This window comes from Manis pentadactyla, chromosome 3 (assembly GCF_030020395.1).
Source record: "Manis pentadactyla isolate mManPen7 chromosome 3, mManPen7.hap1, whole genome shotgun sequence".
Taxonomy (NCBI): domain Eukaryota; kingdom Metazoa; phylum Chordata; class Mammalia; order Pholidota; family Manidae; genus Manis; species Manis pentadactyla.
Genome location: NC_080021.1, coordinates 120,451,284 through 120,475,431, shown reverse-complemented (window position 1 = coordinate 120,475,431; position 24,148 = coordinate 120,451,284). Strand labels below are relative to the sequence as shown.

At 37.4% G+C, this 24,148-nt stretch overlaps 1 protein-coding gene across 5 annotated transcripts in view; it reads left to right on the top strand.

The window, feature by feature from the left end:
* CUL2 (cullin 2) overlaps positions 1-24,148 on the top strand; it is a 111,998-nt gene that overhangs the window by 33,699 nt on the left and 54,151 nt on the right. For all 5 annotated transcript variants that reach the window (XM_036876680.2, XM_036876675.2, XM_036876676.2 and 2 more), the window contains 2 exons: positions 2,525-2,630; positions 16,378-16,460. In XM_036876680.2, coding sequence (XP_036732575.1) covers positions 2,525-2,630; positions 16,378-16,460 — 189 coding nt within the window. The remainder of the gene's footprint in view (positions 1-2,524; positions 2,631-16,377; positions 16,461-24,148) is intronic.

The window sequence follows — 24,148 nt, the reverse complement described above, 5'->3', positions numbered from 1 at the left end:
GCTTCTTCAGAGTAACAAATCCCTGTGCCTAGGTAGCTAACACTACCATACAGGTGGGAAAGAGCTATGGTAGGATTCTGAATAGGGAAGGGACATCCTGAAAGCAAAGTTTTAGGTGATTTGGAGATGGTAGAAATGGGAAATAGAGGCGAATTATGACAGTATTGCTTATGATCCAAACAAAAATCAAACAAATGGCATTGGAAATGGAAAGGAAAGTAGTGGGAGATGGTAAGTAAAGTGGTTCAGGAGAACATGAAGGCCGCCTGATTAGAGGAGCGATGGCAGGTTAAGTGATTCTGATATGTAGGGTGGGGTTACCGGGACAGTCATAGTACCACTGACCAAAAACGAAAGTGGTTTGGATAAAGGTATCCATATAGGAAGGCACCTACCTGTAAATAGTGAAGATAGCGACAATTGAGTTCCCTCAGCTTGGAGCACATGTCATGTTTAAAACATTATGTTTGTTTGTGTTTGTATATACTACCAGATATATAAGCTCTGTGTGGGCAGACCACGTTTTGTTTTTATCTTTCTGTCCCCAGGGCCTTGCATAGTACCTGACATATAATACACACTTGGTCAGTACTTGTTAAATGAGGGGAAGAAGGATGAATTTCTGTGCCAGCTCTGCCACTTACTAGTAGAGTGACCTTTGGCAAGCTCTTTAAGCTCTCTAAGCTGCAGTGTCTTATATATATAAAATGAGGCTCAAAATAGTACACATGTATCTACCTCATGGTATTCAACCAAATTGTGTGCTTAGGGCTGTGTCTGACACATGATATGAGCCCAGTAAATGGTAGTGATTACTTTTATTTCCTGGCATTCATGACTCTTCGAATCTGGCTCCAGGCTCGTTTTCCAAGTTTGTGTTCTAATATTAGCTACTATCCCTGCTGTCTGGAATATGATTCATTTACTTATTCAGTAATTCGTTGAGGAAGCTTCGTATTTGCCTGCCACTGTTCTGGATGCTGTCCACAAAACAAGGTCCTGGCTTTGTAGTCCTTGTATTCTAGAAAGGAGACAGAGTACAAAACAAGTAAACAAAAGAATAGGATTGTTTCACATAGTAGCAAGTACTCTGAACAAAGTAAAACAGTGTGTTGTGTACATAATTACTTCATTGGGGTGTTAAGTTAAAGCTCATTTGGGTTGGGGTCAGATCAAACATGAGAGACTATGTCTGAGCTGAGATAAATACCTGGGATTGGCCAGGGGTATTGCAGGCATCTCAAGCTCTCTCTCAGAGACTATTCCAAGTGAAGAATTCACTCTCTAGTCTGTACTTCTGCCTCTCAATCCTACTGCACTCGCCTCAGCTGGAAGGCATGGTGGGAAAACCAGCATGAAATTCTGAGGGTTACAGGGTTACAGTGAGAAGGGAAGGAAAGATGAAATGGCATTTTGAAGGAAGAAAATTTAATTCAGTGTTGTAACCTATGAGCCAAGGAGACCAGAATGTCAAGAGGAGCACCAAGGTTGTAAGCTTTGGAATGAAGAACCTTGAAGTCAGTGAATGTGGGAGTGGAACTTACACCTATACCACTTTGGAGTTAATAACCAGGAATTATATTTTTTTATCATCTCCTGGGAATGCTGGTAGAGTTACACAGTTGAAATTTTTGGTCTTTGCTTTCAGTTTCAAGTGTCTGTAAATGGTAAGTGGACTGTTCATTTTGGTGCAGTGAACATTGGAAAGCATGTGTTCTAATAGATTTTGTGGTTGCTCCCTAAATACTTGTATTGTCAGTAGCTATTCACACATTGGCAGATCCTTTCAATGGACAGTTTTATTAGGTGGTGAGCATTTAAATGCATTCTAATGAAATCCAGGATTGTGAAAAGTGACTGCTTGAATATTACAGGCCCTTTCAGCACATTTTATGTAATTTTAAAACTTTGTATTGGTTTTAGTAATCCTTAAGGGTTCATCATGGTCATTAGTCTTGGAATGTGTGGGAACATTTCTTTATAAAGCTGTTTTTCCTCTGGTAGACAAAGTGATCTTAAATCTGCCAGTTTTGCCCATACCTCTACTGTTTGTAACAATTGACTTCATTGTCTTACCTTACCAATTATGATCTTTTTTGTTTTTTTGTTTAAAAATGAAAAGTTACATTTTTTCCTGATAATGAAATATAAATTAGGAAACTTCTTGAGTTTGATCTTTTAACCAGTTTTTGTGTAATTCTTTGTAAAGTGATCTTATCTTGGCTTAACAGGAAGAATCTGGGAATGAGTAAATTAGAAAATCTTATGCTACTCTAGAGATCTTATTCTTGTCTTAGGTTCTTGCGGAAAGAGGCTGATAATTTCGATCTCTTAAAATTATATTTCCAATTTCTATATAATTAATTTCTCTTGGATATATTATTAAACTATTTTGTATTTGATTTCTGACCCTATAACTATTGTTAAAATTTTTTTAACAAGTTACTTGTTAAGTTAACAAGCAAGTTGTTTTCCTGCTGATTTTGACATAGTGCCCAAATGATATTTAACATTTGCTTTTCAGGTATCTCAATACCCAATTTATTAAAAAGAATAAATTGACAGAAGCTGACCTTCAGTATGGCTATGGTGGTGTAGATATGAATGAACCACTTATGGAAATAGGAGAGGTAAGAAATTCTTTAAATGATTGGCAAACAAAAGAATGTTTTATATATTGAGGCAATTTGATTCACTCTCCTTTTTTTAAGGATATTGAGTTGACTATCTTAAAATTGTCCAGATTTAAAACATACTAAGATAACCAAGTAAAATACTACAATAGTTTCCTAAGAATCTTGAGATAGATTGGAAGAGAAAAGATGTGATGAATATTATTTTAATAATTAAATCAGTAATGGATGAATGAATGACAAAAGTTAATAGGTCAACTATATGAAAAAGCTTATAAAACATATTATAAAATTCTGAAACTCTTATAGTTAAAAAATGTAAAGTACATGGATTAGCCTTAAAGAGGAAATACAAATTAATGGCTGTAACACATGTATTTTAACTCTGAAGAGTAATTAATGGAAGTTCAGAGTAAAACAGTTAATTATGCAGTTCAAGTAATTCTTGAGGTACAGTGCAAAATCTAAAATTCTTATAGTTCAGTACAAATTTAAATGTGGAAAATTATAATATATACTACATACACTGATTATGAAAGAAGTACTCTAGTACAAGGTTTGTTTATTCATGTAATAACATATTTATTGGGTAGCCAGAAATTGGAATACAATGGTGAACGGATAGAAGGCCCCTGTTCTCATGGGGAAACAATGCCAAATAAATTAATTAATTAATGTTAAATTGTGTTGAGTGTTAATGAAGGAAGTAAAGAGCTAAGATGCAGCATTAGTAGAAACTTAAATTAAAATAATCCTTTTAGAAAGAAATTTGTCAGATTAGTAGATTTTAAAATGTTCAGTACTGGTTGACCAGGTAATCCCATGACTAGTAATCTGTACTATGAAAATAATAAATATGGGAGAAAAGTTTGAATATTTACAAGTATTTCTTAGAGTCATTGTTAAGAAGGGTGACTAATGGGCAAACATTCTAAATTTCCAATACCCAACAATAAAATCGTGCATGGAAGCACATGAACAGTATGATTTTGTTATAAAGATAGGTGAAGAGATAAATTTAGTAGTAGAAAGTAGTTCATAGAAACTTTAATAAAGGGGAAAATGGTTATGAAAATATTTGGACACAACACTGTACGTTTAATAGGAATAAAACTGTAGGGAAAAAGAGTGTAGAGAAATATATCAGTGGGAAATACCAAAATGTTAACAGTTGTTTTACTTGCTAGGATTACAAATGAATATTGTACCTAATAATCATCCCTTATCATCAACACTGTCAAGGCTGCTCCTCTTCCCAGAGGAACGCTAGTAACAATTTAGTTTATATCTTCCCTGAATTTAACCTGTGCATTTGCATATAAATATACATACACACATGCAGTTTTATTTTTTAAACACTATTGGTATATGTTATATGTAAAGTCCTTCAACTTGTGTTTCTTTCTTATTTGGGGTAATATGCTTAGGATTTCTTTTCAGTAAGTTTGTATTTTGTGAGAGCTCAATGTTCTATAATAGGGATATAGATCTGTAAATAGGTATATAGAATAATGTATTAGTTATTTATTAAACTCTTCCTTAATTTTCCGTTTTTTTGGTTGTTACAAATAATGCTGCAGTGAACATCATCTGTTCATTTGTACATTTATTAAATAACTTTTGAACTCCTCGGGGCCAGGCACTATTCTGTATGCTGGGAATACAGTAAACAAAAATCTTACACTAATGGAGTTACATTGATGTATATATCTTTTTGTACATGAGCAGAAATTTCCATAGAGTGTGTAACTGGAAGAGGATTTTCTGGGTCAGAGCACAATCTGAGTTTTGATAGCTCTGTCAATATGCCTTTCAAAAGCCCTGCCAACTTGGCCTTCCTACCACAGCTATGAGATCCTGTTTTCTTGTGTATTACCTTCTTTTTTTCCCTGTTTGTGCTATTTAAAAAGAAACAAAAAATGAGGCAAAACTTGAAGGATGGTCCTTTTGGGCGACAGGCGCTTTTACTTAATTAGAAATGGAATACCCATGGTCAGAATAAAGTGACACCAGGGAAACAGAATAAAGAGTCTGAAAACGGACTAATGCCTGTGTGGATGCAATTAAGCTGGAAACAGAGAAGCAATCAATTTTTGATACTGGAGTAATTTGTACTCTCTATGGGAAAAATATATTGTAGTTTATAAAGGCTTATATATGAAAGGCAAAACTTGAAAATGTTTGGAAGGCAGAGGCCATATATGAAAACCCACAGCCAACATCATACTTAACAGCGAGAAGCTGAAAGCTTTTCCTTTAAGATCAGGAACAAGACAAGGATGCCCACACTCCCCACTTCTATTCATCATAGTACTGGAAGTCCTAGCCATGGCAATCAGACAACACAAAGAAATAAAAGGCATCCAGACTGGCAAGGAAGAAGTTAAACTGTCCCTGTTTGCAGATGACATGATATTGCACATAAAAAACCCTAAATAAAAAGACAGAAAAAACCCTAAAGAATCCACTCCAAAACTACTACATCTAATATCTGAATTCAGCAAAGTTGCAGGATAAAGAATTAATACGCAGAAATCTGTAGCATTCCTATACATTAACAATGAACTAGCAGAAAGAGAAACCAGGAAAACAATTCCATTCACAATTGCATCAAGAAGCATAAAATACCTAGGAATAAACCTAACCAAAGAAGTGAAAGACCTATACTCTGAAAACTAGAAGACACTCATGAGAGAAATTAAAGAAGATACCAATAAATGGAAACACATCCCGTGTTCATGGATAGGAAGAATTAATATTGTCAAAATAGCCATCCTGCCTAAAGCAATCTACAGATTCAATGCAATTCCTATCAAAATACCACTAGCATTCTTCAACGAACTAGAGCAAATAGTTTTAAAATTCATATGGAACCACAAAAGACCCCGAATAGCCAAAGCAATCCTGAGAAGGAAGAATAAAGCTAGGGTGATTACTCTCCCCAACTTCAAGCTCTACTACAAAGCCACAGTAATCAAGACAGTTTGGTACTGGCACAAGAAAAGATCCATAGAACAATGGAACAAACTAGAGAGCCCAGATATACTAGCGAGTCCAGATATAAACCCAAGCATATATGGTCAATTAATATATGATAAAGGAGCCATGAATATACAATGGGGAAATGACAGCCTCTTCAACAGCTGGTGTTGGCAAAACTGGACAGCTACATGCAAGAGAACGAAACTGGATTATTGTCTAACCCCATACACAAAAGTAAACTCAAAATGGATCAAAGACCTGAATGTAAATCATGAAACCATAAAACTCTTAGAAGAAAACATAGGCAAAAATCTCTTGAATCTAAACGTGAGCAATTTTTTCCTGATTGCATCTCCTCTGCCAATGGAAACAAAAATGAACAAATGGGCTACATCATGCTACAAAGCTTCTGTACAGCAAAGGACACCATCTGCAGAACAAAAAGGTTATCCTACAGTATGGGAGAATATATTTGTAAATGACATATCCAAGAAGGGGTTAACATCCAAAATATATAAAGAACTCACACACATCAACACCCAAAAAGCAAATAAACCTATTAAAACATGGGTGGAGGATCTGAACTCATTTCTCCAAAGAAGAAATTCAGATGGCCAACAGACACATGAAAAGATGCTCCACATCACTAATTATCAGGGAAATGCAAATTAAAACCACAATGAGATATCACCTCACACCAGTTAAGATGGCCAACATAGAAAAGACTAAGAACAACAAATGCTGGCGAGAATGCAGAGAAAGGGGCACCCTCCTACACTGCTGGTGGGAATGTAAACTAGTTTAACCATTGTGGAAAGCAATATGGAGGTTCCTCAAAAAACTAAAATAGAAATACCATTTGACCTAGGAATTCCACTCCTAGGAATGTACCCAAGGAAAACAACTTCTCAGATTCAAAAAGACATGTGCACCCCTATGTTTATCACAGCACTATTTACAATAGCCAAGAAATGGAAGCAACTTAAGTGTCCATCAGTAGATGAATGGATAAAGAAGAGGTGGTACATATACACAATGGAATACTATATAGCCATAGAAAGAAACAAATCCTACCATTTGCAATAACCTGGATGAAGCTAGAGGGTATTATGCTCAGTGAAATAATTCAGGCAGAGAAATACAAATACCAAATGATTTCCCTCATTTGTAGAGTATAACAATGAAGCAAAACTGAAGGAACAAAATTGAAGCAGACTCACAGACTCATAGACCAGTGGTTACCAAAGGGGAGGGGTAGGGGAAGGCAGATGTAGAGGGAGGGGAAAGGGGATTGTGGGGTATCATGACTGGTGGATATGGTCTGTGTGGGGTCATGGGGAAAACAGTGTAGCTCAGAGAAGACAAATAGGGACTCTGTGGCATCTTACTATGCTGATGGACAGTGACTGCAATGGGGTATGGTGATGGACTTGGTAATAAGGATGAATGTAATAACCACATTTTTTTTCTTGTGAAACCTTTGTAAGAGTGTATATCAATGATACCTTAATAAAAAAAAAAGAAGAAAATGTTTGAAAGGCAGTATAGGGGCACACATATTCCTATGGCCTTAGGATAGGGAAGGAGTTTCTGAAAAGGTAACGTAAAATACAAATGATAAAAGATTGATAAATTTGAGTACATTCACATTATATTTTTACTAAGAAAAAGACTGTAGAAACTCAAAAGTCATATCACAAACTGTGACAAACTGCAGTATGTAAAACTTTCAAGGGATTAATTTATACAATATATAAAGAACTCCTAGGTTTCATTAAGAACGAGACAACTGGGGTGGAGCTAAGATGGCGGAGTGAGTAGGACAGTGGGAATCTCCTCCCAAAAACATATATATTTTTGAAAATACAACAAATACAACTAATCCTAAAAGAGAGACCAGAAGACACAGGACAACAGCCAGACTACATCCACATGTGCGAGAGCCCAGCGCCTGGTGAAAGGGGTAAGATACAAGCCCCGGCCCGGCGGGACCCGAGCAACCCTCACCCCAGCTCCCAGTGGGAGGAGAAGAGTCGGAGCGGGGACGGAGAGGGAGCCCAGGACTGCTAAACACCCAGCCCTAGCCATCCGCACCAGAGCGCAGACACAGTGCATGCTTGGAGGGCTGGAAACTAGGGAAACAGAGCAGCAAGACCTCTGAGCAGGTCCCGAAGCTGATGCCCCTGTGACAAAGAAAAACGAGTGCTTTTTGAAAGTCTTAAAGTGAAAGGGACGCAACAGCTGGATGGAAACAACCCAGGTCACAGTACAGCAGCTGGAAACTCCAGGGAAACCCGGGTGCACTAACCCCCTGGGCAACAGCTCTGAGACCCCTCACGGAGGTAAACAGCCAAACAGCTCCCCGTCCATTACCCCTCCGGGGCGCGGCCATAGCAGAGAAGCAGCCTGAGCCTGCCCACGCCCTCAGCAAGGGAGCTTCCTCCATACTGGCCGGGCAAGACACAAAGACCCAGTCTATGCGCAATTGCCCAACACAAGCCACTAGGGGTGGCAGTTGTCCCAGTAAAGAAAGGCCAGTAGCAAGTGGAAAGTTTGGCTCTCCCAGCTGACAGTCAATAGGACCTATCAACATGAAAAGGCAAAAAAATTTGATCCAGACAAGACTAACACAGACAGCTTCGGTATCTGCTACATCTTCCCCTGAGAAGGAACCTGGGGAGATAGATTTAACCAGTCTTCCTGAAAAAGAATTCAAAACAAAAGTCATAACCATGCTGATGGACTTTCAGAGAAATATGCAAGAACTAAGGAAGGAGAATACAGAAATAAAACAAGCTCTGGAAGGACTTCAAAACAGAATGGACGAGATGCAAGAGACCATTAATGGACTAGAAAACAGAGAACAGGAATGCAGAGAAGCTGATGCAGAGAGAGATAAAAGGATCTCCAGGAATGAAACAATTCTAAGAGAGCTGAGTGACCAATTGAAATGGAACAATATCCGCATTATAGGGGTACCAGAAGAAGAAGAAGAGAGAAAAACGGATAGAAAGTGTCTTTGAAGAAATAATTGCAGAAAACTTCCCCAAACTAGGGGAAGAAATGGCCTCTCAGACCACAGAGGTACACAGAACTCCCATGACAAGGGATCCATGGAGGGCAAGACCAAGACACATAATAATTAAAATGGCAAAGATCAAAGACAAGGACAAAGTGTTAAAGGCAGCCAGAGAGAATAAAAAGGTCACCTACAAAGGAAAACCCACCAGGCTATCATCAGACTTCTCAACAGAAAACTTACAGGCTGGAAGAGAATGGCATGATATACTTAATGCAATGAAACAGAAGGGCCTCGAACCAAGAATATTGTATCCAGCACGATTATCATTTAAATATGAAGGGGGATTAAACAATTCCCAGACAAGCAAAAGTTGAGGGAATTTGCCTCGCACAAACCACCTCTACAGGGCATCTTACAGGGACTGCTCTAGATGGGAACACTCCTAAAAAGAGCACAGAACAAAACACCAAACATATGAAGAGTGGAGGAGGAGGAATAAGAAGGGAGAGAAATAAAGAATCATCAGACTGTGTTTATAATAGCTCAACAAGCGAGTTAAGTTAGACAGTAAGATAGTAAAGAAGCTAACCCTGAACCTTTGGTAACCACAAACTTAAAGCCTGCAATGGCAATAAGTACATACCTTTCAATAATCACCCTAAATGTAAATGGACTGAATGCACCAATCAAAAGACACAGAGTAATAGAATGGATAAAAAAGCAAGATCCATCCATATGCTGCTTACAAGAGACTCACCTCAAACCCAAAGACACGCACAGACTTAAAGTCAAGGGATGGAAAAAGATATTTCATGCAAACAACAGAGAAAAAAGGTGTTGCAATACTAGTATCAGACAAAACAGACTTTAAAATAAAGAAAGTAACAAAAGATAAAGAAGGACATTACATAACGATAAAGGGCTCAGTCCAACAAGAGGATATAACCATTATAAATATATATGCACCCAATACAGGAGCACCAACATATCTGAAACAAATACTAACAGAACTAAAGGAGGAAATAGAATGCAATGCATTGATTTGGGGAGACTTCAACACACCACTCACTCCAAAGGACAGATCCACCAGACAGAAAATAAGTAAGGACACAGAGGCACTGAACAACACAGTAGAACAGATGGTCCTAATAGACATCTACAGAACTCTACATCCAAAAGCAACAGGATATACATTCTTCTCAAGTGCACATGGAACATTCTCCAGAATAGACCACATACTAGATCACAAAAAGAGCCTCAGTAAATTCCAAAAGATTGAAATCCTACCAACCAACTTTTCAGACCACAAAGGCATAAAACTAGAGATAAACTGGACAAAGAAAGTAAAAAGGCTAACAAACACATGGAGGCTTAACAACACGCTCCTAAATAATCAATGGATCAATGACCAAATTAAAATGAAGGTCCAGAAATATATGGAAACAAATGACAACAACAACACAAAGCCCCAACTACTGTGGGATACAGCAAAAGCAGTCTTAAGAGGAAAGTATATAGCAATCCAGGCATATTTAAAGAAGGAAGAACAATCCCAAATGAATGGTCTAATGTCACAATTATCGAAATTGGAAAAAGAAGAACAAATGAGGCCTAAGGTCAGCAGACGGAGGGACATAATAAAGATCAGAGAAGAAATAAATAAAATTGAGAAGAATGAAACAATAGAAAAAATCAATGAAACCAAGAGCTGGTTCTTCGAGAAAATAAACAAAATAGATAAGCCTCTAGCCAGACTTATTAAGAGAAAAAAAGAGTCAACACAAATCAACAGAATCAGAAACGAGAAAGGAAAAATCACGACGGACCCCCACAGAAATATAAAGAATTATTAGAGAATACTATGAAAACCTATATGCTAACAAGCTGGGAAACCTAGGAGAAATGGACAACTTCCTAGAAAAATACAGCCTTCCAAGACTGACCCAGAAAGAAACAGAAAATCTAAACAGACCAATTACCAACAATGAAATTGAAATGGTAATCAAAAAACTACCAAAGAACAAAACCCCCAGGCCAGATGGATTTACCTCGGAATTTTATCAGACATACAGGGAAGACATAATACCCATTCTCCTTAAAGTTTTCCAAAAAATAGAAGAGGAGGGGGTACTCCCAAATTCTTTCTATGAAGCCAACATCACTCTAATACCAAAACCAGGCAAAGACCCCACCAAAAAAGAAAACTACAGACCAATATCCCTGATGAACGTAGATGCAAAAATACTCAACAAAATATTAGCTAACTGAATTCAAAAATAACATCAAGAGGATCGTACACCATGACCAAGTGGGATTCATCCCAGGGATGCAAGGATGGTACAACATTCGAAAATCCATCAACATCATCCACCATATCAGCAAAAAGAAGGACAAAAACCACATGATCATCTCCATAGATGCTGAAAAAGCATTTGACAAAATTCCACATCCATTCATGATAAAAACTCTCAGCAAAATGGGAATACAGGGCAAGTACCTCAACATGATAAAGGCCATATATCATAAACCCACAGCCAACATTATACTGAATAGTGAAAAGCTGAAAGCTTTTCCTCTGAGATCGGGAACTAGACAGGGATGCCTACTCTCCCCACTGTTATTTAACATATTACTGGAGGTCCTAGCCACAGCAATCAGACAAAAAAAAGAAATACAAGGAATCCAGATTGGTAAAGAAGAAGTTTAACTGTCACTATTTGCAGACGACATGATATTATACATAAGAAACCCTAAAGACTCCACCCCAAAACTACTAGAACTGATATCGGAATACAGCAAAGTTGCAGAATACAAAATTAACACACAGAAATCTGTAGCTTTCCTATACTCTAACAATGAACCAATAGAAAGAGAAATCAGGGAAACAATTCCATTCACAATTGCGTCAAAAAGAATAAAATACCTAGGAATAAACCTAACCAAAGAAGTGAAAGACCTATACTCTGAAAAATATAAGACACTCTTAAGAGAAATTAAAGGGGACACTAACAGATGGAAACTCATCCAATGCTCGTGGCTAGGAAGAATTAATATAGTCAAAATGGCCATCCTGCCCAAAGCAATATACAGATTTGATGCAATCCCTATGAAACTACCAGCAACATTCTTCAATGAACTGGAAACAAATAATTCAAAAATTCATATGGAAACACCAAGGACCCCGAATAGCCAAAGCAATCCTGAGGAAGAAGAATAAAGTAGGGGGGATCTCACTCCCCAACTTCAAGCTCTACTATAAAGCCATAGTAATCAAGACAATTTGGTACTGGCACAAGAACAGAGCGACAGACCAGTGGAACAGACTAGAGACTCCAGACATTAACCCAAACATATATTGTCAGTTAATATTTGATAAAGGAGCCATGGACATACAATGGTGAAATGACAGTCTCTTCTATAGATGGTGCTGGCAAAACTGGACAGCTACATGTTGGAGAATGAAACTGGACCACTGTCTAACCCCATATACAAAAGTAAATTCAAAATGGATCAAAGACCTGAATGTAAGTCATGAACCATTAAACTCTTGGAAGAAAACATAGGCAAAAACCTCTTAGACATAAACATGAGTGACCTCTTCTTGAACATATCTCCCCAGGCAAGGAAAACAACAGCAGAAATGAACAAGTGGGACTATATTAAGCTGAAAAGCTTCTGTACAGCAAAAGACACCATCAATAGAACAAAAAGGTACCCTACAGTATGGGAGAATATATTTGTAAATGACAGATCCGATAAAGGCTTGACGTCCAAAATATATAAAGAGCTCACATGCCTCAACAAACAAAAAACAAATAATCCAGTTAAAAAATGGGCAGAGGAACTGAACAGTTCTCAAAAAAAGAAATTCAGATGGCCAACAGACACATGAAAAGATGCTCCACATCGCTAATCATCAGAGAAATGCAAATTAAAACTACAATGAGGTATCACCTTACACCAATAAGGGTGGCTACCATCCAAAAGACAAAGAACAACAAATGTTGGCGAGGCTGTGGAGAAAGGGAACCCTCCTACACTGCTGGTGGGAATGTAAATTAGTTCAACCATTGTGGAAAGCAGTATGGAGGTTCCTCAAAATGCTCAAAACAGACTTACCATTTGACCCAGGAGTTCCACTCCTAGGAATTTACCCTAAGAATGCAGCAATTAAGTATGAGAAAGACCAATGCACCCCTATGTTTATCGCAGTGCTATTTACAATAGCCAAGAATTGGAAGCAACCTAAATGTCTATCGGTAGATGAATGGATAAAGGAGATGTGGTACATATGCACAATGGAATATTACTCTGCCATAAGAAGAGGGCAAATCCTACCATTTGCAGCAACATGGATGGAGCTGGAGGGTATTATGCTCAGTGAAAGAAGCCAACCGGAGAAAGAAAAATACCAAATGATTTCGCTCATCTGTGGAATATAAGAACAAAGGAAAAACTGAAGAAACAAAACAGCAGCGGAATCACAGAACCCAAGAATGGACTAACAGTTACCAAAGGGAAAGGTACTGGGGAGGGTGAGTGGGTAGGGAGGGATAAGGAGGGGGGAAGAAGAAGGGGGGTATTAAGATTAGCATGCATAATGGGTGGGTGGGAGGAAGGGGAGGGCTGTACAACACAGAGAAGATAAGTAGTGATTCTTCAACATTTTGCTATGCTGATGGACAGTGACTGTAAAGGGGTTTATAGGGGGACCTGGTATAGGGGAGAGCCTCGTAAACATAATATTCTTCATGTAAGTGTAGATTAATGATAAAAAAAAAAAAGAAAGAAAGAAAGAAAAGGGGGATTACTCCCTGATAGGGTAAAACTAACTGTAAATCGACAATTAATGCATGCTTTTAGATATCCTTACATTTTTCTGATAATATTCCTTTCTCTTAAAAAAAAAAAAAAGAAAAAAGCAGTTCCTGTGTGGTGACCTCCAATGAGTTCTACACAACTGTATAAAGGGCATATCAAAGTGTGGCCAAAGGGTCTGTTTGCGTTTATACAGAGGATCAAAGCCTAATTTGGCTACCCAGAAAATGAACTAAGATACAATATGACGAAGAACTTCCAACATCGGCACTCTCTGGAAGAGTCATACCAGAAGATGATCATCAAAAAACCTCAACAAAGATCCAGGCGCTGCTACAGTTGTAGCTGCATTCATCCCACTGGTTCCTGGACTTGCCATGGGAATGAAGAAGAAGATATCTAAGCTGGCCTGTGCATACAGTAAAACAACAAATTTGAATGGATCTATACTGTTGGAACTCAACCAAGAATTAGGAGAAGTGCAAGTTGTAGCGCTCCAAAATCTTACAACTACAGACCAGCTACTGTTAAAAGAACATATGGGATGTGAACAGTTCCCAGGAATGGGTTGTTTTAATTTGTCTGAAATCTCTCAGACTGTTCAAGTTCAGTTGGACAATATCCATCATATCATAGATAAATTTTCATAAATTCCTAGGATGCCTACCTGGTTTTCTTGGTTTCACTGGAGATGGCTCGTACTTATAGGGCTGCTTTGGTTATGTAACTGTATTCCTATTATGTTAATGTGTGTGCACAATTTAAGTAGTAGTTTAAAACCTATACATGCTTATGTTACTCTACAAGAAGATATGTCAAAGAAATAGTCAATCTTCCCATGTTTTCTTCCGCCTGCTACTTCTATAGCTTTTCTTCTTCTTTCCTTATTACAACCCTTAAATAGAATTCGTGCCTCATATCGAATTTACTGAGTATCCTAATTCCTCCAAGTGGTAAAGATTCCTCAAGACAAATGCTGGGCATAGAAGCCACAGGGCGTAAATCTGCAAAGAAGTAAAAAGCTAACCTTTTCAAACAATATTGCTTCTCTCTCACTTACCAACTATACAGTTCCCTGTATGGCCCCAGAAGATGACTGGTTAGCCAGAGATGGGTAAGATTCCTCAAGGAAGGAACTACCTAAGACAGGCGCAGTTGCAGGGGGCCATCGGGTGAGAAATTGGGGATCAACAGAGTTGAGGCTTAGAACCTCACCCCCCCGTGTTTTGAGAGAAACCTCCTGCATCCGTGGATGTTTTGTTGCCCTTGTCTAGCTTGGATTAACACTTAGTCTACAGGCACACACCTGATCATCTACATTTGCTCTCTTACAACACTAAACTATGTTTTCTACCTTTATCTTGCATCTACCTACCACTTCAGCATTTTATTAAAAATAATAATAATAATAATAAGGGAGAAATGTGGGATTCACATATAAATCAAGTATAAAAATCAAACGAATATTCATATTTGACCTGATTGTTCATAGTTCATAATGCGTGATCAAAACCGAAAGTTTCTGTGATGACTGCCCTTGTACTGTTCACCATGTAAGAACTTATTCACTATGTAAGAATTTGTTCACCAGGTAAGAACTTGTTCGTTATGCTTCAGAAGATTGGAGAGTGATGAGAATTAGGCTTTGGGTGAATTAATGATTGTGCATTGAGCATTGAGTCCCCTATACAGAATTTTATTGTTGTTAACAACCATTTGATCAATAAATATGAGAGATGCCCTCTCAAAAAAAAAAAAAAAAGAACGAGATAACCATCAACAGAATAATGGGCAAAGAGATGAAAGATAATTTCACAGAAAAAACTGAGTTATACAATTAACATATAAAAAGATGCCTACCTTTATTCAAGAAAATGCCAGTGAAGACCACAAGGAGATACCATTTTACATCCAACAGATTCGCAAAGTTTGACTAAAGTCTGACAGTACCAGTTGTTGTTAAGGATGTTGGCTGTGGAGACTCTCTTTCATTGGGTATCTGTGTGAACTGCAAAACCATTCGACTTCTTTTAGTAAAGCTGCGTGTGTGCCAGCATCTCCACTCCCAGGTGTACTTCGGGGACTCTTGCTTATGCACCAGGCAATAGATGCAAGAGAAGCAGCATTGTTCTCAGTAGCACAAAAGTGGAGTCATAAACAGATGTCATCAATAGTAGAAAGGAAACATAAATCATGGTGCACATTCATACATTTGGATTCTATATCGCAAGATCGGTCATGTGACTGTAGCTACATCTTTCATTGTGGATGGATTTCAATAACAAAGCTAACATTTAAAAAATCACACATAGAATAGTATAAATGTGATTTTTGTATCAAAGTCAGAAGTGGTTTACCTAAAAAATATTGTATGAGGGTACTTAACACATTTGGTAGAACTATCAGCAAGGGAATGATTTAACACAAAATTCAGGTATTTCTTGCACTGGGTGGTGAATACAGAGGTGTTTTGTTATTTTTTTAAATTGACTTACCTTTTCATGTTTGTGTGAGGGGTTTTATAATTGAAAAATCAGCCAACCGCCTAATCACATTATTTAACATAACTCCTTTGTTTCTGTTCTAGTTTTGATATCTATAGCCTTACCTTAACAGTGGGCATTTAACAATCAGCAAATTACAGTTTTATAAAATTTAATTACTTCTGTAAGACTTTTAGTCAGTGATAATTTTTTGTATGTCATTGTCATTTTAAGGTAGAAATTTATTTTCTAATTGTCATTGTCATTTTAAATTAGAAATTTATTTACCTTATGTGTATTCAATTTTCATTTGAATTTTGAAATATCAGATGTAAATACTACTTCGATGGGTGTTTTTGCTGCTGAAAATAGCCCTAAACAAATGTTAAAAGTGAATACTAAGTAATTCAGCCTTGATAATTTTTATTTTTCCTGGCAGCTAGCATTGGATATGTGGAGGAAATTGATGGTTGAACCACTTCAGACCATTCTTATCCGAATGCTGCTCCGAGAAATCAAAAAGTGAGCACTGACATTATCTTCTTGAGTCCATTCTAATTTGCTGTTTGAAATGGTTTAAAATAGTGTGCAAGTTGTAAGGTTGTTGACTGGAGTAGGCCTTGTTTTACTTTCACAAGGCTTAGTTTCCATCCTAATGTCAAATTAAAAAATTTATTTTTGGGACAGGTCTTTGGTCTTTACTCTAATGTGCTTAGTAAACAAGTATGTCCCTGAAGCAATTGCCTCGTTCTGTAATTCTGGAACTTCTTGATCTTCCAGGCAGTGCTGAGTTGTTTGAACCTATCCCCTCAGTTCAAATCTGTATGAGGATAACCTGTTCAGGAAAACAGATCCTTCCTGTTAGTTACCTCTTAGCCAGTGTTAAACCAGTAACTTGCCACTATTGTGAGGTAAATTCATGGGAAAATGATTTCCCATTCTACTCATGGTCCAGAGTACTTGGCTCTTTAGCTGACTGCTGTGTGAACTGAGTTTGGGGCAAAGAGAGTTTTTCTGTGGAGTCCAGAATAGAACATCCTTGGGTCAGCTCTGGCTGGGGAAATCAAAAGGCACTGAAAGGCAGTCACACAGATGTGTGTATAATAAATTGCAGGTTACTGGATCCACTGTTACAGGAATTATTTACTGGGGAATTGCAGTGTGAAATTACTTTCTTTAAGAAAACCCACATGTGGAGTTCTTATGTGAAAGAAAAAAATCATTGTTCTTATGGGACTCCTAATAGGAAATAAAGGGTTAAAAAACAGACCCAAAAAACAAGCCACGTAAGGACATGAAAGAATATTTTAGAACCTTAATGATAATGTAAAATAGAAGGTAGATGGTAGCATTTAATGACTTGATTTTCAAAAGTTGTTACTCACCCTTTAAATGATTCCATGTTTTCCAGAGATAGCAAGATGGAGAAAAAAGGCAATAGTGAAGCAGTAAGGTGGAACAATTTTTTCCCCTCCTCTTTTCTCTTCTAAACTGTGATGAACTAAAAGAGTACTCCCAACAAGACTGATATGTTCTAATATAATTTCTTTGCTAAGGAATACTTTTTTCTTGACTTGAAATTAAGTTACTTTACATTAAAAATATATTGAAAATATTGTTATAATTTTCTGAATGTACTTTTGAAAAATATCTCTTTTGTCCCAACCAAGCAAATTTTTCTTACATGTGACTGCTAGCTTGTTAAAAATGAATTTGATGAATAATTAAAGAAAACCTAACTGTGTAAGAATATAATACAACTACAGGATATTAATTCTGGAAAAGACAGATTTTCTGGTCAGATATTAGGCCAACTTGTATTAGTTTTGTTGTTAGAATCAGTTTCCATTAGTGTTGTTTGGCATGCTTTACGAATACCTCATTTTTTTGTGTGTCTACACTATTGGATAGGTGTTTTCCTGCATTTTACAGCTAAGGAAATTAAGACTTAATTAATAAAAAATAAGTATGGGAACTGTGTGCCAAGGAGTGTTCTAAAAGCTTTATCCCTTACATTATCCATTTTAATCTTCACAATCCTAGGAGGTTGATACTATTACCATTATAATTTTACAAAGAAATCAAGGGTGGTGCTCTAAGACAGGTAATTTGACTCCAGCCCCATCTTCAGTTCCAGGATTTACATCTATTATGACTATCTTTTTAATCCATAGAATAGTTCTTCGACTTGTACAATAGTTTAGCTTAGTGGTGAATGCATTTTGTTTTATAATGCTTTGTGTATTCTAGTGTTTTCACATGTATTTCTTTATTTGATATTACAGAGGCAGGGCAAGTTTTATTATTAAGTAAGTAAATTGAACTTCAGCAAAGAAAAATGACTTATTGAACTTGATAGAGCTAAAGGAAAAGGACTCCATGCCTTTCAGCTTCCAGTTTGGGTCTTCCTCTGTGTTGCTTTAACATCTGTTTACCCACTGTAATTTGAGATAATATGGCCAGATATCATATAATATGGCCAGATATCATAACTTTGATTATATGATGAGTTCCGGTGGCAGGTTCTCCCCATTTGTAAACTTATCTGATCCTTATAACAGAATGTGATGGGGAATGTTATCACACGCTCATTTTGCAACTGAGGAAAATGAGGCTTGAGAGGGTTGTCGACTTACTTGTGTCACATAACAGTACATGGCAGAATGAGAGTTAGAACTTAGGTCATTATGGTCCTTAAGTCTGTGGTGTTGCCTATAGGTTATGTATTCTTTTTTTTTTTTTTTTTTTTTTTTTAAATATATTTTTTATTGAAGGGTATTTGACACACAGTATTACATTACATGAGTTTCAAGTGTACAACACAGTGGTAGAACATTTATATACATAATTCTAGGTTCCAGCTATCACCCTACCAGGCTGTTACAATATCTTGACTATATTCCTTATGCTATACATTACATCCCGGTTACTAATTTATTTTACAATTGGAAGTCTGTCCTTTTTTTTTTTTTTTTTTTGTGAGGGCATCTCTCATATTTATTGATCAAATGGTTGTTAACGACAATAAAATTCTGTATAGGGGAGTTAATGCTCAATGCACAATCATTAATCCACCCCAAGCCTAATTTTTGTCAGTCTCCAATCTTCTGAGGCATAACAAACAAGTTTTTACATGTAGAACAAATTCTTACATAATGAATAAGTTACATAGTGAACAGTACAAGGGCAGTCATCACAGAAACTTTCGGTTTTGCTCATGCATTATGAACTCTAAACAGTCAGTTCAAATATGAATACTCATTTGGTTTTTATACTTGATTTATATGTGGATACCACATTTCTCTCTTTATTATTATTATTTTTAATAAAATGCTGAAGTGGTAGGTAGATGCAAGATAAAGGTAGAAAACATAGTTTAGTGTTGTAAGAGAGCACATGTAGATGATCAGGTGTGTGCCTGTAGACTATGTGTTAATCCAAGCTAGACCAGGGCAATAAAACATCCACGTATGCAGAAGATTTCTCTCAGAACGGGGGGGTGAGGTTCTAAGCCTCACCTCTGTTGATCCCCAATTTCTCACCTGATGGCCCCCCTGCGACTGTGCCTGTCTTAGGTTGTTCCTCCCTTGAGGAATCTTACCCGTCTCTGGCTAACCAGTCATCTTCCGGGGCCATACAGGGAAATGTGAAGTTGGTAAGTGAGAGAGAAGCCTTATTGTTTGAAAAAGTTAGCTTTTTACTTCTTTGCATATTTATGCCCTGTGGCTTCTATGCCCAGCATTTGTCTTGAGGTATCTTTACCACTTGGAAGAATTATGATACTCGGTAAATTTGATATGAGGCACGAATTCTATTTAAGGGTTGTAATTAGGAAGGAAGAAGAAAAGCTATAGAAGTAGCAGGTGGCAGAAAACATGGGAAGATTGATTATTTCTTTGATATATCTTCTTGTAGAGTAACTTCAGCATGTATAGGTTTTAAGCTACTACTTAAATTGCACACACACATTAACATAATAGGAGTATAGTTACAAAACCAAAGCATATCTGTAATTACCAGCCATCTGCAGTGAAACCAAGAAAACCAGTTAGGCACCTTAGGCATTTGTGAAAACTTATCTATGATATGGTGGATATTGTCCAACTGAACTTGAACAGTCTGAGAGAAATCAGACAAATTAAAACAACCCATTCCTGGGGACTGTTCACATGCCATATGTTCTTTTAACAGTAAATAGTTTGTAGTTGTAAGACTTTGGAGCGCTACAATTTGCACTTCTCCAAATTCTTGGTTGAGTTCCAACAGTATAGATCCAGTCTAATTTTGTTGTTTTACTATATGCACAGGCCAGCTTAGATATCTCCTTCCTCATTCCCATGGCAAGTCCAGGAACTGGTGGGATGAGTACATCTACAGCTGTAGCAGTGCATGGATCTTTGTTGGGGTTTTTTGATGATCATCTTCTGGCATGAGTCTTCCAGAGAGTGCAGATGTTGGAAGTTCTTTTTCATATCGTATCTTAGTTCATTTTCGGGGTAGCCCAATTAGGCTTCGATCCTCTGTATAAACACAAACAGACCCTTTGCCTACACTTTTATATGCCCTTTATACCCTTGTGTAGAACTCGTTGGAGGTTACCACACAGGAACTGCCCTTTTTTTTTTTTTTTTTTTTTGCTATCACTAATCTACACTTACATGACGAATATTATGTTTACTAGGCTCTCCCCTATACCAGGTCTCCCCTATAAACCCCTTTACAGTCACTGTCCATCAGCATAGCAAAATGTTGTAGAATCACTACTTGCCTTCTCTGTGTTGTACAGCCCTCCCTTTTCTCCTACCCCCCCATGCATGTTAATCTTAATACCCCCCTACTTCTCCCCCCCTTATCCCTCCCTACCCACCCATCCTCCCCAGTCCCTTTCCCTTTGGTACCTGTTAGTCCATTCTTGAGTTCTGTGATTCTGCTGCTGTTTTGTTCCTTCAGTTTTTCCTTTGTTCTTATATTCCACAGATAAGAGAAATCATTTGGTATTTCTCTTTCTCCGCTTGGCTTGTTTCACTGAGCATAATACCCTCCAGCTCCATCCATGTTGCTGCAAATGATTGGATTTGCCCTTTTCTTATGGCTGAGTAGTATTCCATTGTGTATATGTACCACATCTTCTTTATCCATTCATCTATTGATGGACATTTAGGTTGCTTCCAATTCTTGGCTATTGTAAATAGTGCTGCAATAAACATAGGGGTGCATCTGTCTTTCTCAAACTTGATTGCTGCGTTCTTAGGGTAAATTCCTAGGAGTGAAATTCCTGGGTCAAATGGTAAGTCTGTTTTGAGCATTTTGATGTACCTCCATACTGCTTTCCACAATGGTTGAACTAACTTACATTCCCACCAGCAGTGTAGGAGGGTTCCCCTTTCTCCACAGCCTCGCCAACATTTGTTGTTGTTTGTCTTTTGGATGGCAGCCATCCTTACTGGTGTGAGGTGATACCTCATTGTAGTTTTAATTTGCATTTCTCTGATAATTAGCGATGTGGAGCATCTTTTCATGTGTCTGTTGGCCATCTGTATTTCTTTTTTGGAGAACTGTCTGTTCAGTTCCTCTGCCCATTTTTTAATTGGGTTATTTGTTTTTTGTTTGTTGATGCGTGAGAGCTCCTTATATATTCTGGACGTCAAGCCTTTATCGGATGTGTCATTTTCAAATACATTCTCACATACTGTAGGGATCCTTCTTGTTCTATTGATGGTGTCTTTTGCTGTACAGAAGCTTTTCAGCTTAATATAGTCCCACTTACTCATTTTTGCTGTTGTTTTCCTTGCCCGGGGAGATATGTTCAAGAAGAGGTCACTCATGTTTATGTCTAAGAGGTTTTTGCCTATGTTTTCCTCCAAGAGTTTAATGGTTTCATGGCTTACATTCAGGTCTTTGATCCATTTTGAGTTTACTTTTGTATATGGGGTTAGACAATGGTCCAGTTTCATTCTCTTACATGTAGCTGTCCAGTTTTGCCAGCACCACCTGTTGAAGAGACTGTCATTTCGCCATTGTATGTCCATGGCTCCTTTATCAAATATTAATTGACCATATATGTCTGGGTTAATGTCTGGATTCTCTAGTCTGTTCCATTGGTCTGTGGCTCTGCTCTTGTGCCAGTACCAAATTGTCTTGATTACTATGGCTTTATAGTAGAGCTTGAAGTTGGGGAGTGAGATCCCCCCTACTTTATTCTTCTTTCTCAGGATTGCTTTGGCTATTCAGGGTCTTTGGTGTTTCCATATGAATTTTTGAATTATTTGTTCCAGTTCATTGAAGAATGTTGCTGGTAGTTTCATAGGGATTGCATCAAATCTGTATATTGCTTTGGGCAACATGGCCATTTTGACGATATTAATTCTTCCTAGCCACGAGCATGGGATGAGTTTCCATCTGTTAGTGTCCCCTTTAATTTCTCTTAAGAGTGACTTGTAGTTTTCAGAGTATAAGTCTTTCACTTCTTTGGTTAGGTTTATTCCTAGGTATTTTGTTTTTTTTGATGCAATTGTGAATGGAGTTGTTTTCCTGATTTCTCTTTCTGTTGGTTCATTGTTAGTATATAGGAAAGCCACAGATTTCTGTGTGTTGATTTTGTATCCTGCAATTTTGCTGTATTCCGATATCAGTTCTAGTAGTTTTGGGGTGGAGTCTTTAGGGTTTTTTATGTACAGTATCATGTCATCTGCAAATAGTGACAGTTTAACTTCTTCTTTACCAATCTGGATTCCTTGTATTTCTTTATTTTGTCTGATTGCCGTGGCTAGGACCTCCAGTACTATGTTAAATAACAGTGGAGAGAGTGGGCATCCCTGTCTAGTTCCCGATCTCAGAGGAAATGCTTTCAGCTTCTCACTGTTCAATATAATGTTGGCTGTGGGTTTATCATAGATGGCCTTTATTATGTTGAGGTACTTGCCCTCTATTCCCATTTTGCTGAGAGTTTTAACATGAATGGATGTTGAACTTTGTCAAATGCTTTTTCAGGATCTATGGGGATGATCATGTGGTTTTTGTCTTTCTTTTTGTTGATGTGGTGGATGATGTTGATTGACTTTCGAATGTTGTACCATCGTTGCATCCCTGGAATGAATCCCACTTGGTCATGGTGTATGATCCTTTTGATGTATTTTTGAATTCGGTTTGCTAATATTTTGTTGAGTATTTTTGCATCTACGTTCATCAGGGATATTGGTCTGTAGTTTTCTTTTTTGGTGGTGTCTTTGCCTGGTTTTGGTATTAGGGTGATGTTAGCTTCATAGAATGAGTTTGGGAGTATACCCTCCTCCTCTATTTTTTGGAAAACTTTAAAGAGAATGGGTATTATGTCTTCCCTGTATGTCTGATAAAATTCCGAGGTAAATCCATCTGGCCCGGGGGTTTTGTTCTTTGGTAGTTTTTTGATTACCTCTTCAATTTCGTTGCTGGTAATTGGTCTGTTTAGATTTTCTGTTTCTTCCTGGGTCAATCTTGGAAGGTTATATTTTTCTAGGAAGTTGTCCATTTCTCCTAGGTTTCCCAGCTTGTTAGCATATAGGTTTTCATAGTATTCTCCAATAATTCTTTGCATTTCCGTGGGGTCCGTCGTGATTTTTCCTTTCTCGTTTCTGATACTGTTGATTTGTGTTGACTCTCTTTTCTTCTTAATAAGTCTGGCTAGAGGCTTATCTATTTTGTTTATTTTCTCGAAGAACCAGCTCTTGGTTTCATTGATTTTTGCTTTGTTTTATTCTTCTCAATTTTATTTATTTCTTCTCTGATCTTTATTATGTCCCTCCTTCTGCTGACCTTAGGCCTCATCTGTTCTTCTTTTTCCAATTTCGATAATTGTGACATTAGACCATTCATTTGGGATTGCTCTTCCTTTTTTAAATATGCTTGGATTGCTATATACTTTCCTCTTAAAACTGCTTTTGCTGTGTCCCACAGAAGTTGGGGCTTAGTGTTGTTGTTGTCATTTGTTTCCATATATTGCTGGATCTCCATTTTGATTTGGTCATTGATCCATTGATTATTTAGGAGCGTGTTGTTAAGCCTTCATGTGTTTGTGAGCCTCTTTGCTTTCTTTGTACAGTTTATTTCTAGTTTTATGCCTTTGTGGTCTGAAAAGTTGGTTGGTAGGATTTCAATCTTTTGGAATTTTCTGAGGCTCTTTTTGTGTCCTAGAATGTGGTCTATTCTGGAGAATGTTCCATGTGCACTTGAGA